Source organism: Humulus lupulus, chromosome 2 (assembly GCF_963169125.1).
Source record: "Humulus lupulus chromosome 2, drHumLupu1.1, whole genome shotgun sequence".
Lineage (NCBI taxonomy): Eukaryota > Viridiplantae > Streptophyta > Magnoliopsida > Rosales > Cannabaceae > Humulus > Humulus lupulus.
In genome coordinates, this window is record NC_084794.1 from 9,811,719 (window position 1) to 9,825,676 (window position 13,958).

At 34.3% G+C, this 13,958-nt stretch overlaps 1 protein-coding gene and 1 pseudogene across 1 annotated transcript; one reads left to right on the forward strand and one right to left on the reverse strand.

Annotated features, from left to right (window-relative positions):
- Positions 1-450: 450 nt before the first annotated feature.
- Positions 451-4,369, reverse strand: LOC133817232 (alkane hydroxylase MAH1-like; annotated as a pseudogene).
- A 193-nt stretch (positions 4,370-4,562) lies between these two features.
- Positions 4,563-5,928, forward strand: LOC133817231 (uncharacterized). Its single transcript, XM_062249688.1, has 2 exons — positions 4,563-5,312; positions 5,625-5,928. The coding sequence occupies exons 1-2, from the start codon at positions 4,844-4,846 to the stop codon at positions 5,627-5,629; spliced, it is 474 nt and encodes a 157-aa protein (XP_062105672.1). The 5' UTR covers positions 4,563-4,843; the 3' UTR covers positions 5,630-5,928.
- Positions 5,929-13,958: the final 8,030 nt, after the last annotated feature.

Genomic DNA, 13,958 nt, shown 5'->3' on the forward strand with positions numbered 1-13,958 from the left:
CGATCGATACTTAATACATTAGCAAATTTCTAGTCATACTTGATGGAAATTTATGTATAAATGTATATTATTCCAATAAATAATTTGTAAAAATGCAATTAATAGTTAGCACACAACTCGATCGAAACCACACCAAAGTTTTGGTAATATAATCTCTTATTTAATATTAAGTGCTCATTATTGTTTGAACATAAATTTAATTATATACAATATAATTTCTATATAATGATAATTAATGTTGAGATCAAATTAATTTAATTTTATTATTATAAAAATGTTATGATTAAGACAAAATGTAGGGAAGCTATTTTTAAAAAAATTAACATATACACATGCATAATAGTTTCTGTTCACTAATAAATTCTGGGCATATTGAAACATGAACACATCAATATTTTAACTAAATAAGAAAACGTGATAATATTTGTTACATACAATTAGAAATACAAATAATAGAAGAGCTTTTTATTTTAAGGGAATTATTTCAATTAATACAAAAGTTTATATTATGTATATAGGCATTAGATATTTATTTCTAGCATAACTTTTTATAGGATTAAGTACGCCAATACCTCTGAGAATGTGTAAAATAATCTAGAAATAGAATGTGTTGCATGGTAAGAAGCATAAGATTTTATCTAAACAACAACGGGTGATGAGTGAAGTAACACGTGGGATTCTATTATCTAACAAAGGCCAAATAAACATAGCAACTTAAAGTAACTCTCTGGATAGATTGTTTTCAAGATCTTTTAGAAATCCTCATTTTGAGTCCATATTTCATGTTAATGATGATGGTTAAATTAGGAGATACTGGATGTCCTTCCACAACCTGAAAATGGTAATTTTTAAGAATAGTGAGGGCCATGACTTTCATCTGAATCAAAGCCATGTCCTTACCCAAACAAGTCCTTGGTCCAATGTGAAAGGCTGGAAACTTGTGAGGCGGTACATAAACAAGCTCTCCTTGCTCTGAAAACCATCTCTCTGGCTTGAACTCCAAACAGTCTTTTCCCCAAACCTCTTCCATTCTCCCTGTTGAGCAAACAGACATCAACAGCATTTGCTTTGGCTTTACATGGTGACCACTTGGAAAAACGTCTGCTTCAGTTGGAGTTCTATGGTTGAAAGGCACCGGTGGATAGAGTCGAAATGTTTCGTATATTGCTGCTTGTAGATACACCAACTTACTCAATTCTTCACTTTTGAAATTATAATTTAAATTATTACAATTACCTGCCAATTTCTCTTTCATTTCTTCAAGAATTTTGCCAAAAGAACCAACACAGTCCAGCGGTCAAGGTGTCCCTTGTCGCTGCCAAAAAGCTAAATGCCACGTCTCTGAGAAACTTATCTGAATATGGCTTCTCTTTTTCTTCCATATAAACTGTTAACATTCCCAAATTCGCTTCTTCGTTATTAGTTTCACTATTTGTGTGCCTCATTTGTTCTCGTTTTAGCGAGATGCATTGGAATATGAATTCATCGAATTTTTCTCGTGCTATTCTGAGCTTTCTCTCAGTTCCGACTTGTAACCATCTTTGCAACTTCCAATAGCTTTTTGGTAAAATATGTCGTTGAAACAATGCCTCTAGTATCTCATTAAATGCCTTTTGGTATTCGAGCTTAGGTGATTTAAATGAATAAGAAGCAAGATCCAGCCCAAAAATGAATAGAATTGCATTATCAAATGTGATCGTTCGTTGCAACGTTTCTTGTAGATCAACCTGGGATCAATAAAGACCATAAACAACAATTACAATCTACAAATATATTTTTGGGAAGGAAATATTATTCTACACATCTTGACAACATTATGTAAATGACCAATATATTATATTATATTATTTGTTTATATACAACTATGTTTTATTTAAGGTAGGAATTTATCGTTTGTAAATAATAATAAATCATGATTAAAAGATATAGATATACAATTATAGTTTTTTTGAAATAAGCCTTTAAAAGTCCTCACCTTTTGACTATTAGACGTTTCTCGACGCTTTTAATCTAATTTCATCAGAGAAAGTTACATTTATCGCCATATGTGTTTAGACTTTTGCCAGAGCATTTTGAAAAAAACACTTTTAGTGGCTGGCCATAGAAAAACACTTTTAGCAGCGCATTTCATGAACAATGCTTGGAAAATTTATAAACTCGATGTACATCATTGCTGATCTTATCCCAAGGCTATAGTTTCTTATAATTTTGGCTAATTATGGGATATTTTGGATCTGATTAACAATTTGATTATCGCCCGAGATGTTCCAAGATACAAAATTTTACTAATAAAGATCGTTCTTGTTCACTGTTGATGGTCAAAGTTCTGCTATTGATGTGAATCATAGTCGATTTCAACCCAGACATTAGTTTCTTGCAACCTTGGCTAAGTATAGGGTACTTCAGATCTAATCAACAGTCTAGTTGCCCGCGGGATGTTCCTAGATAAACATTTTCACTAATCTAAATTGTTCTTGTTAAATGTTAGTGATCAAAGTTCTACTATTGATGTATAATCATATTTGATCTCAACCCGGGACAGTGGTTTCTTGCAACCTTAGTTAATTATGGGGTATTTTAGACCTAATCATCAGTCTGATTGCCCACGGGACATTCTAAGATTAATAATTTCACTAACCAAGACTGTTCTTGTTGATTGTTAGTAGTCAAAGTTCTTCTATCGGTGTGAATCATAATCGATCTCACTCCAGGGTAGTAGTTTCTTGCAACCTTGGCTAATTATGAAGTATTTCAAACCTAATTAATTGTTTGATTATGGGCGATGTGACTCAAGATTAACAATTACACTAATCGCAGTAATAGACTTTTGTCGGTAAAAGGCTTGATAATTTTTCTCATTTAAATATCCGCACACACACATATAAATGGAGATCGGGTAAGATTACACAATAATCTTAATTAAGTTTTCCATTATGATTAAATTATCTTAATTGAGTAGATTATTTTGATTCAGATATTAGTTGCGTTAAATTTAAATTTAAAATTAATTTGATTTGATTTATATTTTACAATAAATAAAATAATTAACGAACTATCTTTCTATATGAAAATGTAATAGCTACACAATCTAATTAAGTGCTACTAGTTTTTTTATTAGATGAAGTATTATTGCTCTCAACTATATGCTATATATATATTTATAGATCCAAAGTGATCTTATTATATATAAATGTAATCTATAGTTTATATGCTCCAAAAGAAAAGAAAAAAAAAAGCATACCTCAGTTGTAGTTTCAGTGGCGTGATTAAGAAATGGGATTAAGTCATTGACGACCTTTCGGTGGAGAGTCGTTGCAACAAATGAATCAAAATTAAGATGCCTTCGAGTCCAGATTTGAAACATTTTTCTTTGAAGTCTCCATAAATCAGAATCAACATTGAGAATCCCATCTCCGAGAACATCAAGCACCTCCCTGAATTCTTCTCCTTTGGGGTAGTTGGAGAATTTAGTGGTGGTGATGTGTTGAAGATTCAAAGGATCGCATGTGATTATGAAATCCATGCCACTAAACAAAGGGCCTTTGAACTCAAATGTGCCCCCACTTCTCCTCATAAGCTCTGTTGCGAAGTCATGCATGCGTGGGACGTTATACAGCAGCGTCGGCAGCATGCCCAAGATCGGCCAATTCATGATTATTGCGTTTCTATGTCGCCACCAATGATGAATCACAAGAACTAATAAAGCAAATATAACCATCCCAACTATCACCATAGCCATATTTTTGGAAGCTATTGTTGAAATATGCTACAAATCAATTAGTGACTTTCGTAAATCATTTGTAATTGGCTAAGATTTATTTGTAATCAATTAGTATATTCTATTTTTAGAATTCTAAAGTCCTATAAATTGTGTCCCTTTTTTTTCATTGAAATAAAAAAAATAAGAAAAAACCATTTTTTCTCATGGTACCAGAGCAAGAAGAAAATCCTGCCTAGAAGGAAGGGAATAAACATTTACAAACCCAGTTTTTTTCTCAGCCAATCCTTCGTCCAAACCCACCAAATACAAAAAAAAATAAAAAATTATATATATATATAATATATATACATATGCATATACTCACAATCGTTATTTCTCTACCGACACCGACGTTGCATCCCCACACTGTTACCAGATCTTCGTCAAGGCCGTCATCTCTTTGATCGCATCGTCTTCTCAATTGAAAGAATCAAAACTCTGCCTTGCGGTTCCGTTACACAGTGCTCATCGCACCTCTCAAACTAAAGGAAAGAGAGACACTACAGTAAATAATTTCCATCGTTATCTAGACATTTGGGCTTTGATTTATTATATGTGCATTAGGCTTTGTTTTTTTTCTTTCTATTTTTGGGGTCTATTTGTTTGAAGTGTGTCAGGTGCTCTTATTACATTATTCTAGTATCTTTATATATACATGTACTTCTGTCCGTGTATATACATATATATAAAAAAGAAAAAGTACTAAATCAGCCCCTATGTCTATTCTTGTTCGTGAATGTGCCTTTAATGTTGGCATTCTTTCTACCGAGACAAATTATGACTTATGACTGATGGTGGAGATGCACATTGCTGAAAGAGGGAAACTCACATACATTACGGAAAAAGCTGATCCTCCCACTGTATCAAACAAAGGCTATGAAAAATGGCAAGCTGAAAATTAGAAAGTGAAACGTTGACTTTTAATGTCCATGTCTCCTGATATCATGAGCCGATATCTTCGTATACCAACTCCTCGTGAAATTTGGAGTAGTCTTTCCAAGACTTTCTATGATGGTAATGATGAGATGCATGTCTATACTTTGAATTTGAAATATTTCAAGAGATCATCGAGATACAGTGGCTATGAAGTATCCTACTGATGTTACGACATACCAGAAGTCCATTGAGCGACTTCGAGTTCACATATTTCTTGCAGAACTAGATAAAAGTTTTGACTATCTTCGACGTGAGATTCTGCGACAAACACCTCGACCAATTTTAGAAGAGTGTTATGCCATGGTTCGTCGCGAAGACTTACGGTCCACAACTTTCAATGAAGAGAATACCAAAACTGAAGCTTTCGCAATGCTCTCTCATTGGCAGCCCACCAACTCAAAGAAGTCCACTGTTGATAAAGCCTCATTAAAATGTACTCACTGCAATCAAACAGGCCATACAAAAAATCGTTTCTTTGAGTTAATTGGATATCCAGATTGGTGGGATCCAACGGGACATCGAAATGCTAGGAGACCATCTACAATAGCAATTTCCCAAACAAAAGAAGATGTTGGTCCATCTACGTCATCAACACTAACTACCACCACTGAAGAAGGTAAAAAAGTTTTTACACCTATTTTGAATAATGCATGGATAATTGATTCTGGTGCTACTCATCATATGACATTTGATGTGAACCACGTCTTTAAACTAAAATCCTCCTCCAGAAACTGTCTCTACTGCAAATGGTAATACCACCCCAGTTCTTGGGGAAGGGTCATGTCATCTTACTAACACTTTGCATCTTGATTTTGTGTTGGTAGTACCTTCCTTGAACTATAATCTTATCTCTGTTTCACAAATCATTAATACCTTGTCTTGTGTGGTTATTTTTAGTCCTGACTCTTGTGTGTTTATGGATATTCAGACTGAGCAAACGATTGGTTATGGTATTAAGAAAATGATGTTGTATTACTTGGATCTGAAGTCAACAAATTGTGTCAAGCTACAACAGGCTTTCATCGTCAATAGTACCAAGAAAACAACTGAGATTTGGCTTTGGCATTGATGTTTAAAGCATGCCTTTTTTGGATACTTAAAACGTCTGTTTCCTACTTTGTTTACTGATTTGGATATTTCTACTTTCAAATGTGATGTTTGTGAACTTGCTAAAAGCTATCGTGCTTTATTTCCTTTGATTTTAAATAAAAGTCCAAATCCATTTATGATTATTCATTATGATGTTTAGGGCCCTTCCAAAGTTCCTACACTTGGAGGCTCTTATTTGTTTGTTACATTTATTGATGATTGTACTCGAATGACCTGGTTATGCCTCATGAAGTCCAAATCAGAAGTTACTGTATTATTTAAAAAATTCTACAATACTGTCAGAACACAATATAATGCCCAGATACAAGTACTTCGCAGTGATAACGGGGGAGAGTATAACAGTAATGAGCTTCAACAATTCTTAGACTCTCACGGGTCTATTCATCAAACCAGTTGTCCAGATACACCACAACAAAATAGTATTGCTGAAAGAAAAAATAGACACTTATTGGAGGTTGTTCGGGCTTCTCTCATTGAAGCACACATGCCCGTTCATTACTGGGGTGAAGCTCTCCTATCAGCTTCCTACCTCATCAATCGAGTTCCTTCAAGATCACTCAACTTTAAAACACCATTTCAAGCTCTCACTGACGCAATTGTAGCTCCCACTGTCCCCAACCTACCACCCCATGTCTTTGGTTGCGTTGCATATGTTCACCTCCCCAAAGATCAGCGAAGTAAGTTAATGCCTCGAGCCTTGAAATGTGTGTTTGTTGGATATGCATTGCATCAAAAAGGGTATAGATGTTACCATCCCCCTACTCAGCGCATGTTTATCACTATGGATGTTGTTTTCCATGAAGATGTCATGTATTACTCTGAGTTTGAATTTCAGGGGGAGTATCTTGAAGAAATTCAAACTTTTGAATACAACCTTGTGACAGATGCAGAAGAGGTAAGACTTGATATGGCAAAAATATCTGATGAAAGTGAAGGAGAATTGGATACAAGTGGTCAAAACTTGGACATAAGTGGTGACGCCTTGCATGAAAACACATAATTGAATGAATTGGATTCTAGTGGTCAATTCTTGGATATAAGTGGTAATTCAGATCAACAAACAACTTCAGACGTTGAGTTGCAGGCTCTCCTGATTAATATACCAAACCAATCGTTAGTTGAGGATATTCCTGAGTCATCTAAACGACAATTACCGCAGCGTCTCACAAGAGGTATTCCAAAACCAACATATGAACCTAAATTGTCTAGTAAAGTAATATATCCCATGAACCATTATGTGTCTACACATCAATTGTCAAAACTAATTAGTCATTTGTAAATCAATTATCTACTGTATCTATTCCTAACAGTGTGCAAAAAGCTTTAACTGATCCAAAATGGAAAGATGCAATTAATGAAGATATGGCCTCCTTACAGAAGAACCAAACATGGGAGATTGTGGATCTTCCTATAGGAAAGAAAACTGTTGGATGTCGATGGATATTTTCTGTGAAATACAAAGCTGATGGTACAATTGAACGTTTTAAATCAAGATTGGTGGCAAAAGGGTATACTCAAACTTATGGAATTGATTACACAGAGACATTTTCACCTGTTGCAAAAATGAACACTGTCTGGGTCTTATTATTCTTGGCTACTAATTTCGGGAGGCCTCTACAACAGTTTGATGTGAAAAATGCATTTTTACATGGAGAACTCATTGAAGAAGTATACATGGATTTTCTCCCAGGAAGCATGGTGTCAGAAAAGCAAAGCCAGAAGGTGTGCAAACTGAAGAAATCATTGTATGGTCTGAAGCAATCTCCCAGGGCTTGGTTTGGAAGATTCACAAAGTCTATGGTAGCGTTTGCTTATCATCAATGCAATTCAGACCATACTTTGTTCTTCAAGAAGCAAGACGACAAAGTTACTGCACTTATTGTTTATGTCGATGACATGGTATTAATCCAGTTAAAAGGAAGGCTCTTCAGGAATACTTGTCCAGAGAATTTGAAATGAAGTATCTCGATCCAAAAGAGGTATTTTCTTGTCCCAAAGAAAATATGCTTTAGATCTCTTGAAGGAGACAGGGATGTCTGCATGTCAACCAATAAATACACCAATTGAGGAAGGATGAAAATTACGAATGGAAGATGATCAAGTTCTCGTTGATAAAGAGAGATACCAAAGACATGTTGGCAGACTGATGTACTTAGCCCATACAAGACCAAATCTTGCTTATGATTTGAGCATTGTCAGCCAATTTACGCATAACCCAGGTAAGCAGCATATGGACGTAGTCATAAGAATTTTGAGATACTTGAAGTTAGCCACTGGGAAAGGAATTTTGTTTTCTAGAAAGACAGAGGAACAAACCATCAATGTGTACACAGATGCTGACTGGGCTGGGGATAAAAATGACATGCATTCTACTTTGGGGTATTTTACCTTTGTAGGTGGGAATCTTGTGTCTTGGAGGAGCAAGAAACAAAGTGTGGTTGCCCGATCGAGTGGTGAAGCAGAACTATGAGGACTGGCTCTTGGTGTTTGTGAAGGATTGTGGTTGAAATTACTCCTTCAGAATTTAGGTTATGCTACAACTACACCTATTCGGTTATACTGTGATAACAAGTTTGCTCGTGATATGGCCTATAACCCGGTTCATCATGATCGAATAAAACATGTTGAGATTGATCGGTTTTTCATCAAAGAAAAATTAGAGGAGAAAAGTCTAGAGCTACCAGAAATTCGATCAGAAGATCAACTAGCAGATATTCTCACCAAAGCAGTCTTAGTTCGCATATTTTCAAAATTTGTGGACAAGTTGGGCATGATAGACATCTATGCACCAACTTGAGGGGAGTGTTGAAATATTCTACAAATCAATTAGTGATTTTCGTAAATCATTTGTAATTGGCTAAGATTGATTTGTAATAAATTAGTATATTCTATTTTTAGAATTCTAAAGTCCTATAAATTGTATCACTTTTTTTCATTGAAATAAAAAAAATAAGAAAAAACCATTTTTTCTCAACTATCACTACCTTTATCTGTTTCTCTCTTTATGTATATATGCATGTATAGATATTATATATAGTTGCACATATATATATATATATATATATCTTCTATATAAAAAGTGTGTATATAATGAATTTTTTTTATTTTAACGGTTTTTTTAATTTTTTTCTTTAATTTTAACCGAATATTCTTATATTTAACTATAGATTGTAAACATGACTTAAACTTATAAAAGATTAAATAAATAAATAATTGAATAAATTAAAATAAGATATTTTTAGATATTTTACAATGATAATTATTTAAAAATACTAAAACCATGTTTTATTACTTATATAAAATTTAATTAAACTTAAACTTCAAATATTAGAATAATATCTTATTAAATATATAATATAATATAATGTCACTTAAATTTAAATTTAAAATCCACGTATAATATTGAGATTATATTAAACAGATAATATATAATTAAAAGCTCTTCCAAAGCCATGCCAAACAGGGCCAATGTCTTGTTGTCACTGCCAAATTCAAAAGCTAAGATATTTGTAAGATATTTTATGATAATTTAAATAATTAAATTATATTTATTTAAAAATAATAAAGACATACATGTCATTTTATTTTATTTTATGAATTTGTGTGATAGTTTATTTTTTATCAAGTGATTGAAGTTATTTTTCTTCATCAAATTCAACAAAGGATATTGCGAGATACATTAGAAAATAAAAATAGTTGATGCATGAATATTACTGTCTAGGCTATGACTTTTTCTATTATTAATTTCTTTTTAAATATTATTGTAATTTATATATATATATATCATGTAGCCATGTAAATATATATATCTACGTCAATATTGTGTTTAGATATCATATGTGTAAAGATTATTGATATAAATATTTAGGGAAATTCTCTTGTGCGGGCTTCAATTTCGACCGTACCATAGGGCTGTTTTGTGACCCATCTCCCTTTGACACGTTGTTATTTTGTCTTGGTGTTTCGTGAGAAGCCGTGTAGGATAGTATCTACCAAATTAGTAATTAATAATCAATTTTACTACTTCAAAAAATTACTCACATTTTTAGGGATATGCATTAATGATGAGTACAATTGGTGGGGCCAATTTTTTAATGGATTAAAGATTTGAGATTTTTTTGGAAGGTTGGAAGACGTCTCTTTCAGGCTTAAGGAAAAAATAGATGGGAGGAGGAAGAATGGTGGGATGAAGGTCTGCAACTATATTCAGAAAAAAAGTATATATAAAATCACTGCTGGAGTCACTATTGGAGCAAACTGTTGAAGCTTTTGGCCAGAACAACCTCCAGCAAAGCTAATGTCTTCATCTCGTAAAGTATTTTGTTCCACCCCTGTAAATGAATTTTATTTTTTTTCTGAAGGCAAAAGTTGATGGGTGTTGTGTTCGTAATGGTAATTTTTTTTATTTGCTTCCTTTGACTACCGTAGTGATTATGTAAGGGAGTTATGGGAAGTCTTTTAACTGGTTAATATGTGTTATTATCATCAATGATTTTGATTGGATTTTAAGTTGGTATAGTCGCTATTAGTTTTTTTTTTTGTTATTATTTTCAATATTTATATTTTATGTATGGCTAATGACTAATATGATAAAATACTTATTTGCAATTGGTTTGATGTGAAATGAAATGATGTTGTTGCTTATATTATATGATTTTAATGCAATGCAAGTGATAGTCATTAAAAGTTTTCTGGGTTTTGAATTTGGAGTATGAAGTTGGAGAATGATTCAAACTCAAACTAACCCATTCGTCGGAGCCATCTACACCCTACAATGACTGCTTCAAATCATGCTGCATTTCCCTCCCTTGGTCTCCAAATTGTTCATCATTCGGCTTCAAAGAACGTTGCAAAAGCTTGAGAATGAGACAGACAGTGGACAAGTTAAGAAACTCAAACATAGAAAGAAAAAATGCTTTTGGAAAAGACAACTAATATATAGGAGTAAATTAAAGAATTATTCAATTAATGCCTGACATGATCATTGGGCCCCACACATCCTCCATTCCATTTATATAAATCACATACAATTTGGTTTAGTGTACGCCCCACCTACACCCAACAAACCAAATATGTTATAGCCATTAGATTCAAAATCAAAGGTTAAAAAATAAGCCCTATAGGTACGGTTGAAATTGAAGCCCGCATAAGAAAAATTTCCTAAATATTTATATCTATAATAGAACTATAATTCATTTTATTATATATACATATATATATTTTTAAAAAGAGTGAAGTAATTTTTATTAAAATTATAAATAATATTTACAACTTTAAAACTAAGCAAACTAGTAACTAGTAATGTAAAGTGAGATATATAATGAGATTATATTTATTAAAATCCGCAAGATTAATCCAAGAGATACATCATCCATGTATGATATATAATTTATCATCTACTTATATACTATTATTATAACTTTTTTCACTTCTAGTCCCGATAAAATTTGTGAGTAAAAAGAAATATTTATACTAATTATATGATCACTGAAAAATTCGTATGACAAAATTACAACTTTTTATGAGTAAATATGTTTTTAGTTACTACAAAGAAGAGAGACTGTAACTAACAACTTTTGTCATTAAAGTATAACCTATTTTGTAGTGCATACTACACTTGTTAATTATAGAGCTATTGTCTAACGTCTATGACACGAAAAATTACACATGTTTGTAATTATTTCTGATATTAATTTATGTTGGGGTGTATTAAAAAAATATTGTTATTTACATTTGAAATTTGATTTGATACAAATTGTGTATGTAAATCGACCGAATAATTAATATTATACCATATAAAAAAATCCAAAAGTGATAATTGTCACCATATATATGCCAATCTACAAAACAACTACATATATTATTATGGGTATTTATTATAGTGTGGGCACTCAATTATTATTGATGTTGCCATATATAATAGACCTAAATTTGTGGGCCACATTACTAATAATATATATTTTGTGATTACTATAATGTACTCGTATGCAAGTTTTTAACCACTCAACAAAGCTAATGCCACTTTAAAAGAGTACGTAAAGTGTCCAACAAATTATAATAATAATATTTGTTAGAAATTAAAATCAAGATCAATGTATGCATTTATTATTGGGCACGGATATGATAGAAACTCTTAACTTTTCTCCAGCCAATTAGTACATTGATATTTTCTTTATCAATCATATTTTGTAGATAAGGTGTTAGCAAGGCCCAGACCATAAGTTTAATTGAGTTAGATCCACGGCTGACCCAAGAGAGCGTAAGGAAGTGGTTGGACCACTCGGCCCAAGAAGCTGAAAACGTAGTGGTTCGGGAAGAAAGCAGTTGCCGCAAGGAAGAAGAGGAGGGAAGCAGTTCTGCAGGGGAGAAGTCTACTGCGCGTAACAGCAGAGTGCGCGTGAGGCCTAGGTGGCTTCGGGATTTCGTTGGGCATTTGGGACGCTGAAGGAGAGTGAAGACTAATTTCTGTTATTTCCTTTCTATTGTTCCTGAATATAAATAGACTCTTCTTGTAATGGCATTTTTTATCGGGAATGAAAAGCTGAATTGGCTGTGGGAGTTTGGCACTGACTCAAAGAGTGCGGTTCATACAACACTGGTGCTTTCATTGATTCTTCTTCACCATGAAGAACGACGAAATTGCAGCTCTGTTACAGGCATTAGACCTCAAATGGGAACAACGATCCGAATCGCAAATGGAGAACTTTAAGTTGCTCTTGGAACAACACATGACCAAGACAGAAAAACGTATTGCTCAGGTGTCTCAACCCCCGTCACCAGTGACTGGACGGGATGGCAGTACGGTGCGCGAGTCAGGGCGTTCTGGAGTTTGAAGGTCGGATGCCGAGACTGATAGCAGAGAGCTGAATTTGTTGATGAAATCTCTGCGAGTGAAGCTCCCTCGGTTTGATGGCTCGAATGTCGACGATTGGGTATACAAGATTAACAAATTTTTTGATCTTCACAATATCGATCCAACATTGCGCCTCTCTGTGATTCCTTTTCATTTGGATGGAGCACCTTCAACCTAGTATCAATGGATGGAGAAGGGTGGGTCATTCTCGGATTGGGACTTGTTTCTACGGGCCTTGCAGCTGCGTTTTGGCACTTCAATATATGACGACCCACTGGGATGTATCTCTAAGCTCGTTCAACGGGGTAAGGTTTTTGATTACCGAGCTGAATTTGAAGCGCTAATGCCTCGTATAACAGGGGTTTCCGAGGCCATGTTCCTCAATTTTTTCGTTTGGGGATTTAAGTTGGAGATTCGTCGGGAACTTCTTATGCTGAAACCTGCCGATCTTGCTGATGCTATGGCTGAAGCCCAATTGTTTGAAGATCGCCACGACGATTTGCTATCTCGGAGTCGGTTTGGCGACACTCGTCCAAGCTGGTCGGCTCGTACACCACTATCCTCTCCAGGGGCGGGGTCTTTCTCACCAACGTTTGGAACTCAGCGACCCGTGCCGTCTACAGGTAACCATGTTCCCTCTCCGCCTACGCACCTCTTTCCGATTAAGAAATTGTCTCTAGCTGAACTAAAGGATCGACGGGATAAGGGTCTTTGTTTTACCTATGATGAGAAGTTTAACTTTGGCCATAAGTGCAAAAAAAAAATGCTTATTTTGTGTGGTCAGGATGATGAAGAATGTGAGTTTTACAAGGACAGTGAATCCCAGGAATTGGAGGAAGGAGCCGAGGAGGAAGTTAGCTTGAACTCGCTGTCCAACTCCATGAATCCAAGGATATTTCGAATCATGGCAAAGCATGGGATCGAGTCATTGGAAGTTCTCATTGATACAGGCAGCCACAACAATTTTATTCAAGAGGCTTTGGTAAATCAGTTGAAATTGAAATGTGAGGATACAAAACGATTCAAGGTGTATGTAATGCCCCGAATTCTCCGATGTAGTTTAATGGCAGGATTAGTAGGCCGGGAGGGCCATACCAGTTTAATTAAGCCATTAAATGATGTTATGCATGTATACGTGAATTATATTATATTATAATATGATGTGAAATGTATGCATGTGGGTCCACGTTTCGAATTACAGGGGTGTGATGGTAATTTGGCCCGTTGAGGGTGTGATTGTATATTTGTATGTATGACGGTGATATATGTTGAGACTACATTATAATGTGGGTTTGTTCG